This window comes from Sylvia atricapilla, chromosome 5 (genome assembly GCF_009819655.1).
Source record: "Sylvia atricapilla isolate bSylAtr1 chromosome 5, bSylAtr1.pri, whole genome shotgun sequence".
In the NCBI taxonomy this organism is placed as follows: domain Eukaryota; kingdom Metazoa; phylum Chordata; class Aves; order Passeriformes; family Sylviidae; genus Sylvia; species Sylvia atricapilla.
The window spans coordinates 58,122,399-58,149,486 of NC_089144.1; the positions used below are offsets into that span (position 1 = coordinate 58,122,399).

The 27,088-nt window shown below is 40.4% G+C and overlaps 2 protein-coding genes across 2 annotated transcripts in view; one reads left to right on the forward strand and one right to left on the reverse strand.

The window, feature by feature from the left end:
• TSPO (translocator protein) overlaps positions 1–27,088 on the reverse strand; it is a 357,420-nt gene that overhangs the window by 20,008 nt on the left and 310,324 nt on the right. The window lies entirely within an intron of this gene.
• TTLL1 (TTL family tubulin polyglutamylase complex subunit L1) lies at positions 12,070–26,686 on the forward strand. Its single transcript, XM_066319600.1, has 10 exons — positions 12,070–12,162; positions 13,119–13,251; positions 14,440–14,648; positions 15,860–16,040; positions 17,121–17,255; positions 17,425–17,533; positions 20,472–20,615; positions 22,364–22,450; positions 23,557–23,720; positions 25,029–26,686. Exons 2-10 carry the CDS (start codon positions 13,139–13,141, stop codon positions 25,156–25,158), a joined length of 1,272 nt encoding a protein of 423 aa, XP_066175697.1. The 5' UTR covers positions 12,070–12,162; positions 13,119–13,138; the 3' UTR covers positions 25,159–26,686.

Sequence of the window (27,088 nt, forward strand, 5' to 3'; positions counted from 1 at the left end):
AAAAATATGATACTAAATAAATGAAAATATACTTGGTTTAGAGAAGCATAGGGTCCTCTTAGTGGTGTTTAGTATGGCTGGAGAAAAGCATGTTACAGACTAGTGACAGCTGGCAGATATTCTGTGTTCTACAGTTTGTAGTTTCATCTTCTCAATTTTGTCCTTATATTTGTAGCATTTCTGCTTTAGTTACAAAGATGTTTAAAATCTAGGATTTTTAAAAATATCCAGAGTTCTGAAAAGCTGTGTAGTTCAGCAGTGACAAAGAGAAGCTGGGATCAGGTCTTCTGAATTTTATTGCACTGGCTTTGAGGGGAGTTGTGTGACCCAAACCTCTTTCTAAGGAGAGATAACACATCCTTTCTTGCGAGGGAGCACCTATTTGAATCTATTTTACAGGTGAGCTAAAAGGCTCTTTTAATTCAGATCATTTTTTTTAAAGAGATAGTTGTTTTAGGTGCTGTATTTGCTTCAAGAGATGCCCTATCCCGTTTTAAACACTTCCTTTATCTACTGCTGTGTGTATCTCTCTTCCATCCAAAAAAAAAAAAAAAATCAGGAAAATTAAAGGACGATGTCCATAGAGGAACTTTGTGCATTCCAGCACCATACCTGATTTCCAGATACCCAGTCACCCCAAGGACTCTGTAGCTCTGAATCAGGTGCCAAGGCTCCATACACACACCGGAGTGAAGCTGTATCACATTAAATCAATCCATATTCACTGGAGCAGATACTTGAACAGATCTTCCATTTCCCAGGGCAACATCTAGACCAGTGGGTTACTGGATGACTGGATGTAGAGGCCAAGGGCTGATCACGTTCCCACAAGTGCATCCCTGTCCCTTTTTGGTGCAAGGTCCAATGTGACACTACTGAAGTATGGACTGGGTGACCCAGGGCAGCTCCTGGTTTGAGAACTCCACCAGAGCTCAGGCAGGAGCTCCAAGGCGTCCTTTAGATCCATGAATGGGAAACTGGGAATGGCAGAGCAGGGTTTGGAGGATCCCAGGGATGCTGAAGTACTCCCTTGGACATTTAAAATATCAGTTCTCTGGATGCAGTTAACCTCAGTAGGCTGCATAGAGAAACAGTCAAAGCACGCAGTGCTGGACTTTTGGAGGTTTAACAACCCAACTGTTTGGCTCACACGTACAAAGAAAACATCTAGAGATGTAGTGGTGTACTCCTGTAGCCTGTGGGTACCAATGGAAATGTATTAATTGTGTTTCTTCACAGTTCAGAAAGTTGTTCAAAGTTATCTAGTAAAACAAGTGCTATAGTGGATAAAATGTAAGAAGCCCAAGCACAAAAGGTCAGCTGTCTCCTGCACATGTATTACTATTTTTAGATTTCACAATGACATAGTGAGGGAAAAAATACTAAAAAAAAGGTATTTTCTTTTTCTTTTTGTTTTTTTCTTCATTTCTAGACTCGATGCTAGTTTCACATTCACAGGGCCATACAACGGAAATGTCTATATTTGTGTGAGATGAAAACTGTGTCCTGAAAAAGACCTATAATAAGTCAACGCAGTACAGAACTCAGACATGTAAACAAACCATACAATACCACAACAAAAGCCCAAAGTGCAACATATGCTACCTCACACCTGTTACCATGATAATACCTTCCTCCCACAGGCTAAAAAAGAGTTGTTGGGTCATGCTCTCCACAGCTCTGCTGCAGCCTCATGTGTTGCCTTTGCCCACCAAGCTGTCTCAATGGAAGGCCCATCCAGCAAGGAAGAGTGTTCAAATGTATTTTACAGGATGGGCAGTACTGAGGCAAAGGTAGTCTGGGAGGGTCACTGTCTTGAAGGTGTTCAGGATGGGTCTCATTTAGTTTCAGAGCAAAGCTTAGCAATTGTCTTCTTGAGAATTACTTGTCTTGAGGTCATTTACTGATTTCTGTCATCGCTTTAATAATCTGGGTGTATTGGTGTAGTGTAGAAATGCACCCAAAAGCTACATTAATATGGACCTGTTCTGTTCCTCAGGTCTGGATCTGTGTAGACCTAGTCAAGAGGATGACATTCCAGAGGCCCCTGTGGTCCTCCACAGGGATGTGTTAATCTTCCAGCACCCATCTCACCCTTCCCCTTCCCTTCTTTCTCTCATTTATACAGGAAGAAAAAGCAAACTGATTTTGGTTTACAGAAACCAAAGGGTTGTATGTGTTTGTGAGTAATTGCTTGTGATTCAGACAGTAAGTGACCACCTCACAACACCTCTGAGGATGTGTTGGCATGACCTCATGCCAGCAACAGAGATCATTTCCAAACAAGCAACCAGATCAAAAAAGCTCAGACTTCCCTGTAAAGCTTTGACTGAGGATGCTTAAAGCTTAGTTTCAATGGTGAAATGCCTTCAGCAGAATAAATAATGTATTTCGAGTCAAATACATACTTCATGTTCTGATGAAAAGAGGCCTAGATCCACATTTTAAAAAACAGCTTTCCAAATGCCTAATTATATGATGGAAATTATGGCAATTTATGAACACGAGACTGAATAATCATCAGTAGAAAGACTGTGCTGATGATGTCTTTACTTTGCGTAGTCAGGTTGGTTTTATTTGTGAGGGTGTTTTTTAATCTAGCAAAAGAGAACAGAAAATCTTCTTGAAAAAGGAACCTTGCTAAACCAGGCAAGCCAGCAGGTGAGTTGGGGAAAACAAAAGGATTTGAAATTTACTTGTAGTCAATTCAATTAGATTTGCTGTGTTAACAGATTTTAAGACAGGCAGAATGATTCTGTAGTATAATGCACCGAATGTATTAGTTCTAGTTTATATATTATCCTTATGCATTTTACAACTTATCAATGCAGTTTATGTGGACTTTATGTCTTACACTCTTACATATTTTATGCAGATGTGACACCATAAAGCTATAAGTAATAACAATATATTATATACTATGTTTTAAAACTGGTTATGAAAACAGAAAACCACTATTGATAATCTAGTTCCAGTATTCAGGCTCAAAATTCCCAGTGTCTGCCTACATAAATACGGATTGACAGACAGGACCCTCATCCTTTCCCCCACAGTATCAAACCCTATCTCAAACTGCTTCAGATTCTACCAGCTGCCCATGCAAACTCAATTTAAATGAAAAACAAATAGAGGCTTGGTTGTTTGCATATATATCTTCAATCCATAGCCACCTCTTTCAAAACATGACATCATCCTCACTGCTGCAAGCACAAATCTCTGTGCTATTAAACAAGGACAAGTCTTTGACATAGTGACCGAAGATTAAGAGCTAGTTAAGGTTTCAGAGAAACAGGAATATTTGGCAGGAATATGCATTTTAAAATCTTGGGCATTTTTTATGTTTGGTTCTCTTTAGGCTCTCCTATGACCTCTGTCAATGAGCAGCAGTTGCCCATGACTTCTGGCCTTCTTCCCTTGCAGGTCAGATGCTGCAAGCCATGGGCAGCGCACAGCCTGTGGGCACCAGGAGATCTCTGCCCCTTCCCTCACAGGGACACCTGCCTTTGGAACCACCACAACTCATGGCAAAATGTTGCAGGGTAACCATCAGCAACCTGAGTTTCTGTTCGAAAGATGAGAGGTTAAGTTATCATTACTCATTTTGTGCAGGTTAGTTAACCCAGGGTGCTATATGAACTCTTAAATCAGTATCAAGTCAAGGAGCAAAGATAAATTAATTCTTTGTCTCCTACCATGTTCTCAGTCAGCTTAACATGAATGACCTTGGAGACTGTTTACACAAAACACTTCTTAATATTGCCTCAAACAGCTATTAAGGCACACTTCGTAAATCCAAAAAATACATACTGTACTTCTTACATTTTACTTCATTTCTGTTTTTATGCTCAGTAAGTTAGTATGATAATAAGTCTCCACTGGGAATGTAATAGAGGTTTTCTCACCTCAAAACGGAACAGGAATTAAGCATTTGATTATATTTAAACTTAAAAATTGTGTTCCTTAAGCAAGCTCTGTGACCTCGGTAGCAAAAGAAATGCATACAGCAGACTGTAAATGGAGGAAACCTTTCACAGCAAAGAGCACATACAGATACGTTGTACTTCAGTCCCTACTGAAAATGTTTAAGGGGCTCTGAGTCAAGACTTCAAGAATCTCAAGTTTTATGTATCATCAGCATTTCCCTGTTTGTTAGAGCACTCAGAGAGCACCAGCCCTTACTGTGACAAAGACTGTGGCTTTGAGAACAAGAGATTTCCACCTTAAAAAGTAGATAGCACAGTTACGTCTGCATTAAAAAGCCATCACTTGATAAGCCTGTAAAGTATCATTTTCTTTAAAGGGTCTACTGATTCCTTCAGTGCTCACAAACTTACTTCAATGGCTTATAAACTGAAAAGCAAACAAGGGGTGTCTGCTTTTATCAAAATGAACACATTCAGTTCCCAAGAGGTTTCACGGGAAGAACTAAGAACATAGAAGAGAAGAATATATTGATACCACAGTGAAACTATTTGTATTAAAAAAATCCAAAACCACACACACATTCTGCCAGGCTCTGTTCTGGGTTTGTTTGGGGTGTTTTTTGTGACAGCACCACCTATCTCAAGCATATCACATTTGCTGTACTTGTATATAAGGAGTTAAGGTTTAGATTGAGTCAGATTGGGCTCTAACATTTACATTTCCTTTTCAAAACATCTTCTGCCCTTTGTACTTCTCTGTCGCGCCAAAAGGTCAAGATTCTTACATAATAAATAAGAACATGCTTAAAATTGATTATTGAATTGCATAGCCAAGTTGTTGGAGGTAAGTATGACAATATATATGGTTCAATAATCTATGAAAGGAAAAATGGTTTTTTGTTCACATTTATTCCAAAATTTTGTGTCTTAGATTTTTATATTTTTAGGAGAGAAAGCTCCTAAAATAAACGATGCAGACAGAAAAATTGTTATTGGTGTTCAAAAAAGTTTGTGCAAAGCTCCTAATTATTAATACAGTTACACAGTAAAATCTGAATTCTTAATTTTAAGATGTGTTCAATCAAATTAAAAAATAAAATCTGATGTACTTAAGAGACCTCATTCAATCACCCCATCCACTTGGAGGGTAAAGTACCTGCAGTGAACCTGCTGGTATCCTCACCAGACAGATTATGGATTCATGCCTTGATATTAAATGTAAAATTCAAGGATGCTGGTCACCAAGGTCATAACCTATAAAAATACTGAGGCAGATGCTGAGCTTCAATGGACCAAATAATATTTTTAATTTAAACCTGATAATTCATAATGTTAAAAGGCTGGCACATTTGGGAGAGCTATAAGCTGTGTTTTCCCTCACCTGGTCCCCCTAGTGCTGCGCAGCACAGAACCCACACTGTCAGCCTGCACCTCCAGCCTGTCCCATTTAGGGACACTTTACTGGACTTGTGGTCAGAAAACTCATCAGCTTCTATGACCTTTGGTGGCATCTTCTACAGGTGCCTCTGGAATCTCAGTTACTGCAAACACATTGGGAAGGTGAGAGAAAGTGTTGATATGCAAGAACAGTGTGATGGTGAGTCAAAGAACTCAAATTTACCTCAGTATTGATGCTGTCCTTGTTCTGAACATCAGTACAGAGAATTAAAATGCCATCTTGTTTGCAGTTTTACTTAGATTTCCTGTACTGGGTCAGGCTCACAGTTCCTATTCTACTCCCATAAGCTTTTACTTTGCCCAGCAGGCTGTTACCCTGCAGAAGCTGAGTACATTCAATTTTTTTAGTCTGCTCTAAATAGTCTTATGGTCAATGGCCTATTGAAATCATTAAAAAGAACTACCACAGACACCTATGAAACAGGAAAAGTAGGCAATTTTGTTAAATTTCTTCATTCACAGAGATTGTGTCTCTACAGAGGTGACATTTTTACATCAAAAGATATAAAAAACCTTGCATAAACATTGATTTTCTTCTTCATTATACCCAATGCTAACTCTCATTCAGCTGACATGCATCAAATGAAAAAAAAAAAAAAAACAACTTATTGTGCCCACAATGCTTTAATTGAAAATAACCTGGTCCATGTACCTGTGACAGAAAATGACAATGGAGTCTACTCTGTCTTCCTGTTACACATGTGTCTGTCTTTCTGCTATGGCCCTGAGAAGCAATCTCAGGCTAATACTTTCCCCTTAAACACCTTGAAATCTGTTTAATCACAGAACTCACCACGCTGATGAAATCATTCCTAGTGAAATGACTTAAACATTACAGAGTATATGCTGCTGTACAGATTTCTCTATCTACCTCTGCTGTTGCAGATCATTCCTGTTATCAACAGCATCGCTTTAAGCGTACACAGATATAGCAAACGAGTTATTCAGAGACTTTTTAATATGTTTAACTCTTTTATATTTTCTTACATATCTAGGACCTATTTTGAGGGCTTATTTCCTGCTTTGCTAGGAGTGAAAGTACACGCACTCCGCTCCTCATTTGCTTAGAACACCGTAGTTGAGTACAAAGCGCACGGGCGCTCGCAGCATCCCTCGGAGGGGCACAGGTCCCTGCCGGGGCTGAGCAGCCGAGGCCGGACGCTCCCGCGCCCGCGGGCACGGCGTCCACCCCGCCCGCCGCGTTTGTTACAGGACATCGATCCCGCCTCCCGAAGCCGAAGATGCTTCGGCGGCAGCGCCGGCGGACGTGCAGCCCGTGAAAGGTCCCGGGACACGCCGCGGGGCCGGGCGCGCAGGTGAGGCGGCGGGTCCCGGCACCGCCAGCAGCCCTCGGCACGGCCCCGGGAGTGCAGCCTGGGTCTGCCCGCAGAGCCCGGCCGGGTTCCCCCCGCTCCCACCGCGGAAAGGCGCCGCCCGCGTCCCGCCGGGACCCCGCCGCTCACCTCGGCCCGGAGTCCCCGCCGCGTCGCGGGCACACGGCAGCGTCAGCAGAGGGGGCTCCCCGCGCCCCCCGCGCCGGCCCCTCACGGCGGCGATCCTGCCCGACTGCCCCTTTTGTCCGCCCGCGCCCCGCCCCGGCCCGGCCGCGCCGCCCCGCCCCGCCGGGGACACCGCCACCGCCGCCACCTCCGCCCGCCCGCCGCTGGCGCCGCGGGAAGCGCCGCGGGGGGAGCCGGAGGGGCGGCATGGCCCCGGGCGTGGAGCAGCCCTCGGATGGGGCCGCGGCCGCGGTGGGATGGAGCCCTGCGTGGCCACCGCGGCACCCCGGTCACCGCGGCACCCTGGCCGCCAGGGCGTGCGTGAGCGTTCCGCTTCCACCGATGGAGATGCCAAGTGGTGTGAGCAGGCCCTGCGCACCCCCTCTTGCAGAAGCAGCCCTGTTCTAAATGGCTGCCCTTGTCTCTCAGTGGGCCCATGTGGGTTTTTTTTTCAACACGCTGAGGGTGCTGGAGCCCGCGCTGGGCTTTGGTTTGGAAATGTGATGGTGGTGGTCACTTTTAAACAGGGAGGAGCAGACTTTCCTCTTAGTTCAGCGTAGCAACTAAGATACACCTGCATCCCCAACTCTCAAGGGTACCTGAGGAAAAAGGGTGTGGAGCAGAGAAGAGAAGCTCTGGCAGCACAGCCAGTGCAGAGTTACTGAGAGGTTAAAGAAAGAGATCTGCTGGTGAGGTCATGGGACTTTCGGTGTTTTTCTTGTGTGCTGGTGATAGCAGTGTTGTGATTCAGTCAGTATCACCCATCACTAGAGAGCACAGTGTACTGCAAAAGAGCTCTTAAGAACCAACCCCCCCCCTATTGCTCCACGCTTTATTGTCATGTCAAACAGGAGACTTCAGCAGGTAGTGTTTGAGAGAGGACTTTGCCCTCTATTTCTAGTATGATTTCATCTCTCTGAGTGAAGGTAAACACCAGGAGAAGCAGAACAGCAGCGTAGACACAGCGCTCCACCTGGAGCTGGCATGTCCTTAAGACTTTCATGGCTAAGTTTTTAAATGTATAAAAGTGTTTGCCTGTGTGTGTTCCTTATGCAAACCACTTCTTTCAGCACTGTGCAGTACAACCCCCCCTTGTCTAACCTTTAAGCTCCGCACAAGAGGTTTACTCATCTGTAAAATGAACATGACAAAACTTATCTTCCAGCTCATGCCCAGGACTGGCTGTGTTTACATCTGTACATGCTGGAAGAAAATTGCCTCGAAGGTGCAATATAATAAAAGGTAAATTAACCTTTGTACTACCACTGCTTGGCATGACTTTCTTCTGTTCACCAGTTCAGACATTTCAATTCTTGTATTTGCCGCTTCAAAACAATAATAGCTCTTCTCCTGAAACCAGGCTGAATTTTGCACATACAGGTAACCTTGTGAGTTGCCTCAAGCTTAAAATAAAATACCCAAATGTCATCATAGGAGTCATATCTGTCACAAAGATAGCACATCAGGGCTGCCACTGCATTTCCTGATACAATAATAGTAAGCATCACTGAGCTGCTCTCAAATTATACCCCACTTCCCTTTTTTAACAATAATGTTAAAAAATGGAGATGTCTTAAAATTGAAAACTGCAGCATCTATTATTAGCTGTGATGTAATACTGTCAATGTAGATTTCAGAGAGACAGCAAAACATCTTTTTATACTTTGGAACTGTAACATCAATTAAGAACTGCTGAATTAAGCTAAAAGACTTTTACATTTAAAACAAACAAACAAACAAACAGAACCCCCCAAAAAACCAAACCGTTTCTGTCCTTAACGAAATATTAAGTAATTTAAAAAGGGAACTTCCTTTCAGCTTTCCTCTGAGGTATGATGGATGCAGGAACAAAAAAGGATTGACAAGTATGAAGATTCAGGCTCACTTGGCTTGCAGTCAGCTGCCACAGCAGACATACCTTCCTCGATCGAAAGAAGGCTGTGAAGGCTGCTCTCTTCTGCTGCCAGAGGTATTGTTGTGCTAGGAAATTTCCACTGCACGTGGTCACACACGTGACACTGCATTTTGCAGCTGCTTTCATAGCTAAACTAGGGAATATTTAATAGCTCCAGTATATGAATTATTAAATTAACTCTTTCCTTGTTGTTGGATCCTTGAAAGAGCCTATTACCGTAGCATCACCTGGCAAATACTAATGCATATTGCTTGTACTCAGATTATTTGGGGAATTAAGGCTCTTAGGAATTTGCTGTACTCCAACATACTGCAAACTGCTTATTTCAGATACTGTCTTAATGTATCAATTTTTTAATAAGTAATTTGTCATAGAGAAACAAAATAATTATTAGGTGTAATTTGTTTTACACAGTCTCACTCAGAGACTCTTCAGATCTCTGGAGTCCACTATGTAGTATCTTATCGTTCTGTATCAAGCCTATCACACAATATCAGGGACCTTAATATATGGCAGGTGTCTTAATAATTTCTTTTTGGAAGGATTTTTGTATGCATAAATCAGGCTTCTCTGCACAGGAACTAAACCCATAAATTCTTATGTACTATTTTTCTCACTCAGCTTCTCATTGTGAATTAAGAGTTGTTGATCACGTTGTTGTCATCAGCACAGTTTCCCAGAGAAGCTGTGGCCGCCCCATCCCTGGCAGTGTCCAAGGCCAGGTTGGATGGGCTCTGAGCAACCTGGGATAGTGGCAGGTGTCCCTGCCCATGGCAGAGGATTGGAATGAGATGGGCTTTAAGGTCCCTTTCCAACCCAAACCAGTCTGGAGTTCTGTGATGAGATTTTTGCAGGAAAAATTGCCTGCTTTTTTTGACCCTTTTCTGTACAAAAGCACCTATGGGCCAACACCTGATGGGCTCAAACACGGACTTGAGCTTTGGCACTTGACTGTCTCTGGGGGTTTTACATTCTGGTAACATCCAGGAAGGTTTTGTCACGCCACGGCCTTTCACCAACCCCCAGGTACTCATGGAGTGATGTTTGTCAGGGCCTTGTTCCCCGGCGATGGGGCAGGCCCAGGCCGCAGAGGCGTGAGCCTAAACCGTGCCAAACAGCGGGGACAATGCTGAGGTGCGGGGTTCGCGGCTGTCCCGCCGGGGCCGCAGCGCGTTCCCGTCCCTCGGGGCAGCGCCGGGCCCGGCCCGCACACAACATGGCCGGCGACGGCCCCGGCAGCCCCGCCCCGGGGCGGCGGCCGGAACGGGCGGGGCGATGGCGGCGGCCGGCGGGCGCGGCCGGGGCTGAGGGGAGCGGCGGAGCGCTGCCGCCGGCAGGTGAGCGCGGGGCGCGGGCCGGGTCGTGGGTGTCCGTCCCCTCCCCGACATCCCCTCTGCACGCCCGGAGCCCCTCCGCACACATCCCCAACCCCTTCCCCTTCACAGCCCCATACCTGTCCCGCGTACACCCCGTCATACACACCCCACGGGCATTCACAGACAGCCCACACACATCCCCACACATGCACACAGACACCCCCCACACACATAGAAACACACATCCCTCCATCACCCCAAACACCCTCAGGCCCACGCACACGCAGCCATGTGTCTTTTTTCAGTCTTGGGCTCCTTCTCCTCCCCAGCACTTTGGGAATCTCGCAGCAGGCCCTCCTCCGATGGCACAGCCGAACTGGATTTTCCCGTAGTAAACTTAATAATGAAGCACAGTTACGTTTTGTACTGTTAGAAAGAAATAGAAGTTGCTGGCTCAGGTGCCGGGGACAGCTTCACCCACGTTTTGCGGTGTGAAAAGTCTGCCATCAGCACCACTGGCTTCTTACAGTGGCAGTGATGCCCACCGGGCTGCTTTTGGATCGCAGCTGGTCAGTTTGTACTGCAGGAGGCCTCACTGGGGGTTAGGCTGCGGCTTCCCTGCTCTCGTGGGAGCAGCGTGGGCAGGAAAGGCAGTGTTCTGGAGAAGTGGCAGGCCTGCTGTGCCCCTGTCACATACCGGCTGTCTCTTGAGCAGGAGCTCTGGTGTTTTGTGAAGGATTTGACTTACTGCAGATATGTAGTCTATGGCTGCGTTATGCAGCTCTTCTTTGATGTTTTGTGCATCTGGTGATCTCAGCTGACCAGGAGTTTGAATGTGCAGTCTCATCAGGTTATCTAGAATACCTATTTGCAGATAGAGGATTTCTCTAGAAAATTACATTGTATTAAAATTCCATATTTTTTTGTGCATTCTTGTTTGTGGGTTTTGGTGATCAATGTGTACAAAATTGGTACAGGACAGTTAAATATCATCTGAGATCGATCAAAGTCTGCAGAAACCAAGGAGGAATTTTCAGTCTGCTGTTGTATTACTTTCCTTTCAATCCTTCTGAAGCAGGAGGGATCTATGAGACACCAAGTTGCCAAAACAGGAAAAGAATTTCACTCTTGTAATTTTTCTTTTGATTTCTGGTAGAACCTGTCTCCAGTGTTTAGCTCTGGCTTAATTTCAGCCCACCTTCCTGTGTGTGAATTGATCAAGGAGTCAGAGAAAGAAGTATAATGCTAGGTTTGAATTTTGGTGAACCTCATGGGGTAGCTTGGAGATGTGAAGAGCGTTGGGTTAAAGCTTTTTGAAAAGTTTACGTTGTGGTTGGTTAATACCAATTGTAGCCTTTAATGCATTTCCTTTTGAAGGGACAATTTTATTGCAAGCAGACTAATCCCTGAATTTTTAGAACCACAACAAAGTGGTGTGTGGTGTCAGTGAGTCACAGATGGTGAGTCACACAAATTTCAATACAAATAAATTAATTGTTTCATTTACTTTGTTCTGGTAACATCTTGAAGGCCCAGAGAAAGATCATGATCTTGTAGAATTAGGGGTTGTATAAAAGCACACACAAGAAAACAGACCCTTTGTATGCCCTTTTCTGTCTAAGCTTGATTTTAGATTGCTTTACCAACATGAATAAAAATGTGTCTTGAACTTTCTGAAATTGAAGCTTATTAGTAAACATTTTGGCCTTGTAGGATTTGACAGGATAAATAATCAACGTGGGATTATATGGGTTATACCTCCCAGAAAGAAACAATAGAGGCCTGAGCTTGGTGGCAAATGTACATCTCCATATCTAGTCCTGGAAAATTAAGTCCCCTTGAATTCCAGTCCATCGTGTTACTTGCAGAAATTGCATTGCATTGTTAATTCCTTAAATTGAATTAACATTCATTAATTACATTACTACATTTAGTAAGTGTGATTTTATGTTTTAATTTACTTTCTAGTGGAAAACTGTGTGTAGAATGGGCAGTAGCTGGTGTTGCTTGTGGATGTGTGATAACTTAGCTCACTCCCACTCCTTTGCGTGGTGAGTTTTGTCCTTGGGAAAGTAATGCAAGTAATAACAACAAATGTATGGAAAATAATAAAAATATAGGGAGAACCACCCCCTACCCCACCCCCATTAGATCAGTGAGGCAGTGGGATGGGATGCCCAGAGAAGCTGTGCTGTCTGTTTTGGGGGCTTTTCAAAACACAGATGAGTAAAGCTCTGAGCAAACTGTCCAGACCTCGTAGCTGACCCTGCACTGAGCAGAGGGGCTGGACCAAGGGACTCGCTGAGTTCCCTTCCTGCCAGAATGGTCGAGTGATCCTTACAAAAGGCTGACCTGGGCAAGTGAGAGATCTAATGTAGAAAGTGACACCTGGTGTCGGGAGCTGAAATGCAGTTTGTAAGCGCTCTTCTAACAACCTGACGTTTGGGGAAATCCTCCTGTAAGGGTTTAATGATATCAGTTGCAAGGTCAGTAATTTTAGTTCCCTCCCCTGAGGTACTGCAAATGTTGATTGTTGATAAAGCATGTAAGGGACTGTAAAGGGAAAATACCATGTAAGGGTTTTCTCTTGGAATCATGGGTTTTTATTCTACAGGCACCACATGATCCAGATGAATCTTTCCTGCTTCAAAACAAAGCAAAAATATATGTTCATAAGTCAGAAACAATACAGTGTCTGTGCTCCACTCTTGGTTCTTTAATCATTGCCCAGTGTAGAATAGGGGATTCTGTCAGTAGCATTTAAGGGAAGACAGATGTGTGCCTGTTTATAAAAGGTGAGGAGTGTGAATAGTCCCTGTAACCAGTGTCCTTGTATGCAGTTGTCCAGCTGAGAAATGCAGGGTTTCAGTCTGACCCTAGATGTTATTTTCATTTGGTTTAAACTAATATACTTATGTGAAAGTGTTTTCTCAGTGCCACTTTTCTTCTGCTTTTACTTCCCTGTATCCTCCCCTATTTTTAACTTTAAACTTTTCTGTATGAACAGGTTGATTCCGCTTTAGGATAATGGCAGGGAAAGTAAAGTGGGTAACTGACATAGAAAAATCTGTTCTAATAAACAACTTTGAAAAAAGAGGATGGATTCAGGTGGCAGAAAATGAAGACTGGAATTTTTATTGGTAAGTACACTACAATTACCGATTTCTTTTATCAGTGTTATGGAGTTATAGTGTTACCCTGTTACCAGAGTCCAGACTGCTGTAATAAACTGTACTTTCCTTCTCTTCATGATAATGATTTATATTCAGGCTAATTATTCAACATTTCAATACTGAGACTGAATGTGAAATTAGATCAAGATTGTGGTAAAAGGAGGAGAGTAAATAATCTTCTCATTTGGTGTTTGTCTGGTATAAGACCGTGAAATGCTGTCCTAGAATGCAGTAATCTATTAAAATGGCAGAAACAGTAATCTTTAAATAAACCAAGGAATTTGTTGATGTTCCTTTCAAATATATCAGAATGGCAGTTGGTGCTGCCAAATGTACCCTTTGTAAACCACTCATTTAAATGGGCAGGAATCTAGTAATCTGCTCATGCTTTTGGAATGCAGTTGGGAGAGTGGGGAAACACTCATGGAGATTGCTGTGTGACTGGTTGTATTGTTTGTTTTTTTTTCTTCCTGAAATGATAATGCAGCAAATTGGTGGCATTCAGGAAATAGTTTTAAATTCTCACATTGAGACATTTAATATGGAAAATTCTTTGCATCTATCTCCCTGCTCTTCTGTGAAAAACGTAGTTGATAACTGGTTTGATGGCTCTGTCACTGCAGCACTTTCATCTGGTGTATAACTAAACATCACAGGTGTTTTTAGCAAGATCTCTTACCCAGTTTTAAAGTCATATGTTTCCATTCCTTTGTAGTCCGAGTAGCAAGGCAGTCAGTGGGAGGTTAGATTTGTGGCTTTTTTAAAGAGGAAAGGTGAGTTTCAAGAGTGTGAAGTGACAGATTTAGAAAGAGGATTCTGTAGTGTTTGGGTGCACTTCAGTCATTTTTAGGCCCTGCTTGGGATTGACCTATCAACAAGCCAGAGTCCTGTAAGACCCATTTGTCATCCTTCTCTCCTCACTTCCTGCACCATTGTCAGTAGTGCTAGAGGGACTGATTAAACCTTCAGCAGAATTTCATTTGCTTTGTTAATAGAACTTCAGGATATGTTGGATTGTCAGTGCAGCAAAATGTTAGATATAAAGAGAAATGAGAGAGAGAAAAGGTGAAGAAATTGGAGTGAAAAGATCTCTAATTTGTTATCCTGAAGTCTGTTACTGGAGAGAAATCATTTGGTGGCTGTCTTTGGTTTCAGGATGAGCGTCCAAACAATCAGAAATGTGTTCAGTGTGGAAACCGGGTACCGCCTCTCTGATGACCAAATTGTCAATCATTTCCCAAACCACTATGAACTGACCAGAAAAGATTTGATGGTAAAGAATATCAAGAGATACAGAAAAGAACTTGAGAAAGAAGGGAGTCCTCTTGCAGAAAAGGATGAAAATGGGAAATATATTTATTTGGGTATGTTGTTCTTATTATCAGCATTCAGCTTTTTTCTTAGGCAGTCAATAATTGGAAGCAAACCAGCTTATTTTGTGCATGAAATACTGAACCTCTGGATTATTATGACATTAAAGTGTCTACCTTGAAGTGCTCAGTTCCTCTTCTGGGTTTCATTGATGTGGGGTTCTGCAAAAATTATTTTCGAGAGCATAAATTGTGGGTTTAAGTTACTTTGCAATTAGGTTAGTCGTGAAACCAAAGGCCTCTGCTACTTCATGTGAGAGAGGGTTGCAGTTTGTTTAATTCAAAAGTGAAAAACCGTTATGTGAAAATCTTACATTGGAGCAAAAAATAAAACTTTTTGCAGAAAGGCTCTAGACAGAACTGAATGAACAAACACTTCAGAGGGAAATTTGGGAGAAGTTGGGGAACTAATAATGAGTGCTAGAAAATAAAATAGAAAGCAAACCAGACAAAAAAAAAAAACCAAAAAAAAACCCAAGAAACCAAAATTCCAAAACTAAACCAAGAATAGATCAGGAATGAGGAAAGCTGAGTTGCTTAGGAGGTCAGAAAGCATCGAAGTGAGACAGGTTGGGCTATGTGGAGTTGAATTACATCTTGGAAAAGTGAAATGAAAACACTTCATCTGTGTAAGAAGGCAGTTCTTTAAGGATGGAAGTGAAGATAATTTAATAGCAAAAAGTGGCAAATGTTTTTCTTTAGGTTTCAGTAATCATGGTAAAACTGAGTGTGGGAGAAATGAAAAATAATAGGAGTTCTGAATAAGATATAATAAATAAGAATAATGGGGCTTACATGGAAATAAAAATTGCACAGCCAAAGGTGGTTTTTGCCTGCACAGAGCATGATAAAGAATGGTGAAAGTTGATACAGGAAATTGAGAAATTGTAATTGTTTAGTTGGAATGGTATCTACTACTCTAATTGCACAGCATATAAATGGAAGAAGAAAATCTATTCACAGGAGTTAGAATCTATTACTATGAAGTTAGCATTGTGCAACATTTTGCAATTGTTTGAGTAAAAACTTGAAAAAGTTTTTCAAAAGTAAATGAGATAAAAGGTAGCATGAGTCTTAATGAAGGTGAATCATGCCAGAGTGGAAAGCTGAAAATACAGAACTTTTCTTTTTCAGTCTTTATGTGTCAATAGCGTTATGAGATAGTGTCTTTTATTGTGCACTTTTTTTTTCTCCGCTTAATTCAGATTTTGTTCCTGTGACTTTTATGCTTCCTGCCGATTATAATCTCTTTGTTGAAGAATTCAGAAAGAATCCCTCCAGCACATGGATTATGAAACCTTGTGGCAAAGCTCAAGGAAAAGGAATATTTCTAATCAATAAACTCTCCCAAATAAAAAAGTGGTCTCGAGACAGCAAAACATCTTCGTAAGTTCTTAAAACCTACCCCTTTATTGTACTTTCTGTAATTAGGTGAACTTCATCAACATGCTGATTGTCTGATGCATGGGAGAAGTATTCCATTATTACTATTGCTTTATCATTTTATAGTTACATTTGCATTTAATCTCAGTTGTTATCTGGCTTCCTCCTTCAACAGGTTATAATACAACTTGTTTTGGTATGAGGAGGTACACAGAACTGTTCAATTAATATTCTTTATAAAATTGCCTTCAGTGTTATTGGGGGAAAACTTGCACAGAAAGAAATTGTTCTTCTTCACAGTATTAAATAACAGGGAGCAAGAGAAAAATCTTCCCTTCAGCAATTTCAATAATTTTTTATTATATATTAAATCGCTTTTTACATTAGTACAAAGGAAGAATGCATTTCTATGAAATAAATGTGTTTTCCTTTTGGAACACAAAATAACACATGTCATGTTGATGGTCTCCTTCCAAATGGATGAAATAGGTTAGCAATTTTATGTTTTTCTCTGACTAGAAGTTTTGATCACATGACTTAATTCTTTTTCCTGTTATCAAGTGACTGGCTGAATATCATTTGAGTATTTTTCCCCGTTTGATTTGGAATCTGAAGAATGTCCCAATCTGAAAGTTATATTAACTTTTCACAGTGGTTTGCAATTGCACACTAAGCATAAATTGCAAATATTCCAGTAATACAAGACCTTGAATAATGAATGTAATGCACTACATTCTTTTTGCTTGTCTGGACCTTCTCAAGCTCTAAATTCTCTTAAAGGGAAAAAGGCTGGTTTGTAGAGCTGCTTTCTGAATGGCTTGGTCAGCTACTGTGTGAGTTTAAATGGGTAATTGATCTTGGTCATCTGTACAGGATTTACAGCTTTTTTTTTTTTTTTTTTTTTGGTGTATAAGGCCTGATGCTGAGTGTGTATTATGAACCACCACAATTTTATACATTGTCTTGGCCCAAGAAGCAAGATTTCAGTTAACTCAAAATTTACAGAACAGCTCTAAAGAAGTAAAAGACTTCAGGGCTTATATTGTTGCAAATATATTGTGAGACATGGTTTGTGTTTTTCAGGTTTGTGTCTCAGTCTTCCAAAGAAGCCTATGTGATTTCACTCTACATCAACAATCCCTTACTAATTGGTGGAAAGAAATTTGACCTTCGTCTCTATGTTTTGGTGTCTACCTATCGTCCACTGAGATGTTACATGTAAGGTTTGCATGTCTTGGTGTTTTGTTTGGAGATAATGTCCAGTGTAGTCAAAATCATGTTGTGCATGTTGCACAAAGAAGTGTAACCTGTCAGTGGTATCCTGGGATGCTCACTTCCTTCTTTCTTACAGGGATTTAATACATTTTAATGACTTTTTGCATTTAAGGTATAAGCTTGGATTTTGCCGGTTTTGCACAGTGAAGTACACACCAAGTACAAGTGAACTGGATAACATGTTTGTACATCTTACAAACGTTGCCATTCAGAAACATGGGGTAAGTGTGCTGATTTCTTAGATGCTCTTTTGTAGCAAGACTGATTTTCTCCAATCATCCCAAGAACTTGGAATCAAAAAGTTTTGTCATACTTTGTCATACTTTGTCATACTTGGTGATACTTTTGTCATACTTTCACCTTGCACCTACAAATAAATACATTTTAGAATTTAGACATTTTAGAAAACCACGACTCAAAAGTCAAGATAATGAGTTGCAGCTCTGTAATAGAATGTGATATTTTCAGTATTGACTCACAGTAGTTGAGAGCTGGGGTCTCCTTTCATTTAAAAGCCAGTGTGCTCACTTATGAATTGAACAATGAAATTAATAAGCATGGATATGTGGATATGTGCTTTATAATAGTGGCTTAATATCTCCTTTCTCATTTCACCTTCCCTCTCTTTCTGGCATGCAGTTAATTTATTTTTTATTTCCAGCACTTATTCATCACAGGCGTTTACAGCTTCTTCCAGTGTTCCCCCAACCTCCTGCCCCTGCCTTCCTTCTGTAGGAAACAAAGGGAACGTGCAGTTGCAAACCTGAGATAAATAAGTGCTGCCTGGCCATCTGGTGGCTTCCTCTTGCATGGCCAAAGCTGGAGCACTGCCTGCAGGACAGTACTGTCCTGTAATTCGCCATTGATATTCATGTGGAAACATGAGAGCTTTGACAGCCCTTCCATGTGTCAAACCAGGCTGAAATTCAGCAGTGAGGAGGGAACGTTTGTGGGGCAGGGGTTACATAGATGGGCATCACTTCCCCAGCCTTGTTCCCTCAGGGAATGACTTGATAATGATTGTCCCTTTGGTGTTTTTAGCGGATGTCTGTGATTTACAAACCATGCCTCTGGTACAGTCGTTAAAACTCTATTGTTGCACTTCCTAATGCCAGAAGCTTTGTTTTAATGGTATGGAAAATAATACGTATGGACACACACACACACGCTCCTGATTATATTAATGCAGGTACACACAAGCACTCATAGGCAAGATTTGTGCAGTATCTCTTAAATTGAAAGAGCTTTTCTGCTACTGTTTCATAACATGTGCAGCATAGCAGACCTGTTTTTTGTCTGGATATTGCTGTAACAGCAATGTGAATGATAGTGTTGGTAGTTCTAAACCAGGGTAAGTGGTCAAATATACAATTTTTCGGTACGATAAACATTTTATTGCTCAGGTGCTGATTTGTGAAGTGCTTCAAGCATGTTTTGGTTTGAGAGGGCACACTGAGAATTACTTATGTAGAAAGCAGGTCCCATACAACTTAGAGAAAAAATCCTGGTGCTGTTGCCAGTAGCAGTGAAGATGTGAGGCACGTGGTACATTGCCTGCCTTGTTATTGTGCACCCTTCCATCTTCTCTACCAGTTAAAGAATGCCCTTTGAGATTTTCCCCAAATAAGATACATGACCGTGGTGGTGAGGTCGCTTAGAATAAAGGACAACAGAAATGGATATAGAAGTAGCACCCTAAGAATGTGGAATTATTACTAGAATATTTGAAAAGTTTTTTATAAATTTTAAACCACTGATACCTGTATAGCTTTTCAGAAAGGCAGAAGAGAAGTTTAATGTAAAAATTAAACATTTGTTCTGTTTTAAATGTACCTGTAACTTTTCAGGCATTTAGACTGTACAGTTTTAGTTTTCTAAAACTAATTTGAGCTGTCAGTAATTTATAAAAATTATGATGAGGTGCTGGAAAATGCATGTGTAATACAAACAAAACAACGATAATTCTTATAAGTAATTGTTTTCACATTGTTTTAATGTCTTTAATTAAACAACTGTGACTGTGTAAAGCTCTACCCAGTTGCAATCTGTTTTGATTTGAGTACTTATTCTGAAGGGCAAAGAGAGCTGAAACTTGGATCTCTGTTCCCTTGCTGGAATCTGGTCTCAAGACTTTTTTTTTTCCATTGAGCAAATCCTGAGAACCATGTTTCAGGTCTTTATTTGTACAGTCCAGTTTTCCAAATTTACTCATGGGGGAGCTGTAGGAGAAAGCCTAATAATAAGATGGATGCTTCTCTGACCATGACCTAGAGGATGACAGAATTTATTCTTCTGGGAACCTTTTTCTGCTCTATGCATTCTGTGTTTTGTAATTTAGCAGGCATACAATCATTAATTCTCAGAAATGCTCTGAGGAGACCACTTGATAAAGGGACAAAGCATTTGTCCTGAGAGTTCCTTGAGGGCTGAACATGTGCCTTTCCATCAGTATGAACAGCCCTCGCTTTGCTCTTGACTTTCCCATAAAGAGAAATAATGCAGAGCCTTGATAAACTCTGAAAAGACAACATAAGGTAACTTCCTGTTTCCCCCTGTTCAGTTTCAGTAACACTTAGTGGGGTTTTGTACTGAATTACTTGGAAAATTTAACTTCTAAAAACAATTCAGGTGTCATTTCACTATGTTCTTAAATGTAGCTGTTATCGGTAGCACCAGTAAGAAGATACCAGGGAACAGACAAGTTGTGCTTTAGATAAATAAATAAACAAGCACTTTCAAGTGCTGCATTTTACAACTGCTACCTTCAGTGAAATTCTGCTGTTGCTCATTAATTGCTTTTTCCTTATCCCCAGAGAAGCAAAACATTCAGTTCTTTCCTTCCATATTTTAAAACTTCTAGTTCCAAATCATAACTCGTACTTTACTATAAAACTGTCAAAGAGTTGTTTTTTTTTTTTCTCCTAAGAAAGATTTATTACTTGATTTGTAATGTGTGATACAAGCATATTAGAGCTATAATAAAAGCAGTTGTTTATGTAGAGGGCAGTTCAAAGCTGAGGTCTTCATAAAGCTGCAAGAGCAATTGGCCAGGTTTGTTTTTAGAGCAGCACATGTAAGTATAAAGGGACTTTTTGTGGGGATGAAAGAAACCTGCTGAACTTCAAAGTCTTAGACTGAGTGAACTCCTTAACTCTTCAGGATGATTACAACCACATCCATGGAGGCAAGTGGACAGTGAGTAACTTACGCCTGTATCTGGAGAGCACCCGTGGAAAGGAAGTCACCAACAAATTATTTGATGAAATCCACTGGATAATTGTGCAGTCCCTGAAGGCTGTTGCGGTGAGTGCTGTTCCTGGAGTGCTGCCAATGATAGCTGAAAGCTGTAGGCTTCCCATAACCATGGAAGTGAGCTTGCCATTCAAACCCCTACATCTCTTTCCTGCTCTTTGAGTGATGCTGTATGCTGATTTCTGCAGCTGTCTTATCTCTTGATATCTTGATATTTCTTGATGAGGGAAGTGAATCTTGGGTGGGTGAGTGGGTTGAAGCTGTCTGAGAGTATTTGGAGGAGTGAATAAATCTCTTTCCTTGAGGGATTTGTGAACTATTTAATATGATTTGATACTGCCCTTGTGAATAGTATTAAGTTCTGCCAAAATGTGTGACGTCATTCCAGCAATAACAAATGTGTCAAAGAAAAAAGAAATCTCTGGAGGACAATTTATCAAAGGAAATTTAAGGCTATTAGTTCATCGGAGTTACATAACATATTTGCACCACTTGTATGCACAAGTCATAGAGTTATCATGAATTTATTAAGAAAAAAAAAAAGCAGCAGCAGCCAGTTCTCTTCTTGAGGGACTTTCTGGTGTTTGGGTAATATTCTATGATCACAATAGAGGGCAGATATCACTCTGGGAGTCAGCTGGGGTAACTGAGGAGCTCACTGATGCCAAGGACTCTCCTGGTCCCAAGTACATTGTCTTGTCATCTCTTTTGGCTTGATCCTGGCACCATTTCGAGCTGAATCAGCTCACTTGTGCACTGACAATTACTACCTTGCTTTATTGATGGCTTGGTGTTCTGCCAGGGGAATAAGCTGAGTCACGGAAGGAGCCAATGAACACCAGAATCAGCACAAGAAACAGGGACAAGGTCATGCAGCTAGGATCAGTGGGAGCTGGGGAAGCATGGTTTAACTTGGCCTCTGCTGTGCAGTCATATCTGAAGGTACTTGGGAGAAAAGGGACATAATCAAATGCTAGCAGAACCTAACTGGAGGAAAAGTGAGAATGAGCTTGAAATTTGTTGTTCTTTTGTCCTTCTGACAATGGCATATGTAATTAGATTCTTCCTTCCCCCTTTCAGTCCCTGAAGAAATGAAAAGCTTCATTATTAGTAATGGGGAAAACATCTCAGAAACCTTCACAAAGGTTTCTCTAAAAGGTCTAATGAGGTTCACATAGAAGAAAGTATTACACCATGCATACTGCAAGTGTTTAGCAGATGCTGGGAAGCCCTTGGTTCTCTAGAGGGTTTGATCTAAGCACAACTTGATTCTTGGTCTCTCTTGGCTTTGGGGTTATAGTTACCTTGACTAATTATAATTTAAAAATGTGTTTTGTAATTCTATGTCCTAAAATTTCTGCATAGTTACAGCAACAGAATAAAAGAAATGTCTCTGAATTGCTTTTTGAAAGTGTAAAGAATTCACAATTATATGAAGCTGTAAATTTTCAAACTTTATGTTTTCTCCTGATGCATGCAGGCTTTAAATATAGTTACTACTTTTGCAAAGTATAAAAACACTTATTTTCACTATGGAAGCATAATGGGAAATTAACATAACTTAATACTTGGCATCAATGCAATCATTAGTACTGAAATAGTTACTTACAGCCTCAAAAATAAACAGCAAGGCTTAACTTACTAGTTAGCAAGCTTATATTTGAGTTACAGCACTGAAAAATGTTGTAGAAGATTCATAATGTCATCACATATGATTTCTAGCAAAAAAAAGTGTATAATTGGGTTACTTACTGAAGAATAGATTTTAATACATATTACTGTCTTTTCTTTTTCCCCAGCCTGTAATGAATAATGATAAACACTGCTTTGAGTGTTATGGATATGACATTATCATTGATGACAAGCTTAAACCCTGGCTAATTGAGGTAAAGTTTTATAAAATACAGAAAAAACTTCCTTCTTATTTCACAGAATGAAGCTAAGTAGATTTCAATGTAGTCTTTCCCCTTTTAAAACAATATTTTTTATCAGATCAGTGGATTAAAAAAAACATTGGGAAGTGAGATATGTTATGTGATGACCAAGCTAGTGTGTGCTTTTCTTTCCTGTTTTTCTGTTTGTTTGTGGCTTTCTGTTTTGGTTTCTAAATCCAGTGCATCCATACAACTGCAGAGACAGTCTGCATGTTAGCAGCCCTGTTAAATACTGGATCAGTACCTGGAAAATGGGACTTGACTTGATGGAGCATAACATCGGATTTAATTTTTAAATGCTGTCATGGCCTTAATGTTACAGATTGAGAGGAAACAAAAGGGGCATACAAAGGATAATTAGGATATTTGGAAAGCTTTTTTATTTTTTCCATAAATTTCTCTTTGATGTATTAACTTTAGATCTGTATGTACTATATAAATTTTATCCATCCTTCCTTCTCAATCTAATTCAAAGTGATCTTCATTTAAAAGAAGTCAGCTGTTCATTGTTCTGATACTACTTCTCCAAAACAAATACGGAACACAGATATGTTAATTGAATTGCCAGTTTAATTAAAACAAGATACAATGTAGTGCTTTGAATAGAGAGCACTCTCCAGCTCACAATGTAACAGGGGAGAACTCAGGTAAGAACTTAGAGAAAAGTTGTTTACCCAGAAGAACCACAGATTTCTGTGTGTAACAGCAGTTCATGTAAACTGGGAAAGTTTTAAGCACTCAAATGTATGGGGTTTGTAACCATGTAAACAGAAAATGAAACAAAAATTCCGTCTTGTCTGTTTCATGCTAGTGAATGTCATCCCAGCAGAAATCTTGAGGCTGACACTGCAGGCACTTAACAGAGTGGTACTTTCCTGTCTATGTAAAAAGAAAAATGCTCAGTGGGGAATTCCTTCCAGTGCCTGAGGAACTGAAAGATGTGCTTTGAGCCACTGAGGCTCAATTTCCCTTATAGTACACACAGACATCACACATGCAGTTTGGAGAACACTGCAAAAACTGATACTGACTTTTTTTTTTTTTTTTTCCTTTTGTAGGTTAATGCTTCCCCTTCTCTTACTTCCAGCACTGCTAATGATCGTATCTTGAAGTATAATCTTATTAATGACACGCTTAACATTGCTGTGCCTAATGGGGAAATTCCTGACTGCAAATGGAATAAATCTCCACCAAAAGAGGTTCTGGGCAATTATGAAGTCTTGTAAGTTTTATCAATGTTTCATATAAAGGCCAAGGTTTTTCTGCCACTTCACTTTTTTGATCTGTAATGTAGACCAAAAAGATAAGGTGAACTTCATTCTGATGTGAAAAACGGGCACAAAGTACCACTTCATTTCTTTGGAAATGCATTGGAAGTGGGAGTACATTAAAGCAGAGTTCCCTTGCTTCCTTTCCAGAGACAGTGTTGTCTGATAAACCCCTACTTGCACCTTCTGAGTTTCCAGCAGCTAGAACTGAGGGACAGAAGCAAAGAGAATGTTTGTGTTCTACATGTGTAGAATTTCGATTGTGTAGTGGCTAACACATGGTATTTACACAGTTAAAATAGTTGGTTCTAGTTTAAAAGTTATTTGATGCAAATTTTCTCTCAGTTCATAGAAATAATCTGTGAATAATGAATGTAATAATAAATAATAAAATTTTCAGATTTTTAAAAATTCCTCAATCTGTATTATAAGGAGAGAAATGAAGGAAACAGATTTTTATATTGGAATGTCTGCAAGATTTATCTAGGATTGATTGGTTTTATGCAGAAGAACACTAATTTGCGTACCATATTGCTGACACAGTTTCTCATCTTTTTTGAGAAAATGTTTGGATAGGTTCTCTAGCACTAGTGGTGTAATTGCTCAGTATGTCAGGAAGGCAGTTTATGTACATAGCTGATCCACTAGTTCATACTTAAATACTTTTTCTCTATACTAGTAAAAGCAGTTAAATATAAGTGGTCTGAGTTGGGATTCAAGATTTAATGAATATTATACACATGGTGTATAATATCACTGTGGTTAAGTGTTACCAAATACATGTCGTCAAATGCGTTTTGTTTGATCACATGGCTGTTTAGTTCACCTCATTCTTTCCCTTCTCTCTCTGTGATGCAGCAGTGGAGCTCTAACACTGCAGCTAACAATCCTCCCTTTGAAGCGATAGCTCAGGAGTTATTTAAACTGGCAGCAGGCTGATGTTTTGCCTAACCACAGACCTGCAGAAGTTACATGGGGAATTTCACAAGCACAAAATTTCAAACTCAGGAGTTTAACTAAAGCTGCCAGATGACTTGTTTCAAACAGGGGCTGAAGATATTTCAGATGATCTGTATTGTAATATTACAGATACGTAGAATCATAGCTGCATCTATGAAGCCTGCATGACGCTGTGTGTGGAACAGCTTGTATCAAACTCCAGTTGTAGATAATAATCAGAATAGAATGTAGAAATAGAATATACAGACCCAGTGCTGTTTGTGCAGCAGGACAAGGCACTGGATGTGTTTCCTCACCCCCAGGTACGATGAGGAGATGGCGCAGAGCGATGGCACTGACCGCGACCCGCGGGGTCGTCCTGGGCAGTCCCCGGGGGTCAAAGGAAGCCGGGCAAGAGATTCAGGAAAGCCTGTCCTGACCACCTGGAAGTGATGACAGAAAAAACAGCTGCACTCTTGGTAGGAAGACGTCAAGAATAACTTGAAGTTTTGGAACAGATTCCTATGTTTTGCTACACTGCATGTAGGAAATACTGATGAAGACAAAACAGCCTTTGAAAAGTGAATCAAACACTCAAAACCCAGGAACTGTACTAGACATATACTGACCTGATAATTATTACAACAATACATATAGAGTGTGTATGTATATACAGTTGGGTTTATATAATTTGTATGAACTAATTCTCAATAATGATCAAGAACTTTCTTTATAAACTTGGCAACTGTAAGTGCATATTCTGAAAAAAACTCCTTGCTGTTCTGGGTAGTATTTATTTCCTCTAGTAGCCTATCCCTTCCTGCCTATAATAAATGAGCTGTGGATTCTATAAAAGGGTGATAGTGGTAAGTATTAATATTTTCAAAGTGATGGTCCAGATTCATGTAGTAAAAGGAGAGCAACTAGAAAGAATTAGCAGTACATGTACTTGAGGCTGTTGCCAGTTAATGCAGCTATTGATTTATAACCAGTATTAACAAACTGAAAAGTAAGTCTTTATATGCTGAGGGTTGGGGTTTTTTATTTCCTTTAAGTGTTCTGAGCTGCTAGTTCTTTAAAGGTAGGAAGTTTTATGGACTGAGGGAGTGTTTCAATGGTATATTGATGGACTGTTTCACTAGCCATTAATTTTTATTTTGAGATAGTGCATGTCTGTGGAAAACAGACAAGACAACCAGATACTGTGATAAATCTCATTGCTTGAAGCTGATGATAAATCTTTATTTGCACCAGAATCTCTCAGTGTATTTATGCATGTATATAAGTCAAATATCTGTATATTTTTGTATATTTTATTTAACAAAAATATTGTTGCACATGGCAACCTATTTTTGGTAGCTGTGATAAGAACATTTGTGATGATTAGCTACCAAAACTACAATGCAAAACTTAGCTACCAGAACTAAGGAGCAAAAGATAAAAATGGGTATTTCAGTCTTCTAACAGCAGAACATATAAATAAACCAGTGGGATCTGTGATTGGCTGTTGCTTCCACTTGACTTTCCAACCAAATATTGGGTTGTTATTTATAAATGGTAGTGGGAATTGGTTGTACTTATTCTCCTTCTCGCTCCTTCTTTTTTTTTTTTTTTTTTTTTTTTTTTTTTTTTTTTTTTTTTTTTTTTTTTTTTTTGGTGAAGCGAAACTCTCCCAGAAGTTTTTAGTTTCTTGACTGCCTAAACCAGACCACCTGCAACTGCACCACTTCTCCTGCTTTGGAAGGTCCTCCTAGAAGAGGGCAGCAAACCATGGTCTTTGGGACAGTTGAACAGTCTGGCAAGAGCAGGTTGTGCTGGGGAGGGAGGGCAAATATGGGCTGGGCTGACCAATATCCTTACGCAGAATCTGGGGTTTGTCCTTGCAGTAAAGAAGGAAATGTGTAGGCTGAGTCACTCCAAGCATAATCTTCATTAATCTTGTATACTGCACTAAAATAAAATCTAACTGATTCTCTCTTCATCAGACTTGAATCTTCTCACTGGCCTCGACAAAAGCATACTCTAGTTGACTCTTGAAATAATTAAGGCAAAGACAAGATGATAACTGCAGGATGGTAAAGCTCACCTAAATTCCAAGTCTCATATTTTTGGTTTGGGTTTTTTGGTATGGTGGTGGTGGAGGGTTGATTTGGTTTTTCTCAGTTCCTAATTGTGAGTTTTGCTTGTATATTTGAGCCTTGACAGGCAAGCTGCTCTAAAGTAGAGGTGTAGTCAGATGTGTTAATCATCAGTAGTGTTGTTTTAATTACGTGCCATTTAGTGGGCAGATGTTTCCGGTTTTACCCCTAACTGCCTGTTAGGGATAAAGTGGGAAGTAGTAACAGCCCTAGGGATTGTGGACCTGTAGTAAATAGTATTTTGT

Coding starts and splice junctions, on each gene's coding strand:
- TTLL1 (XM_066319600.1), top strand. CDS start 13,139: ATGGCAGGGAAAGTAAAGTGGGTAACTGACATAGAAAAATCTGTTCTA. Junction 13,252..14,439: donor GAAGACTGGAATTTTTATTG/GTAAGTACACTA, acceptor CTTTGGTTTCAG/GATGAGCGTCCAAACAATCA. Junction 22,451..23,556: donor TTAAACCCTGGCTAATTGAG/GTAAAGTTTTAT, acceptor TTCCTTTTGTAG/GTTAATGCTTCCCCTTCTCT.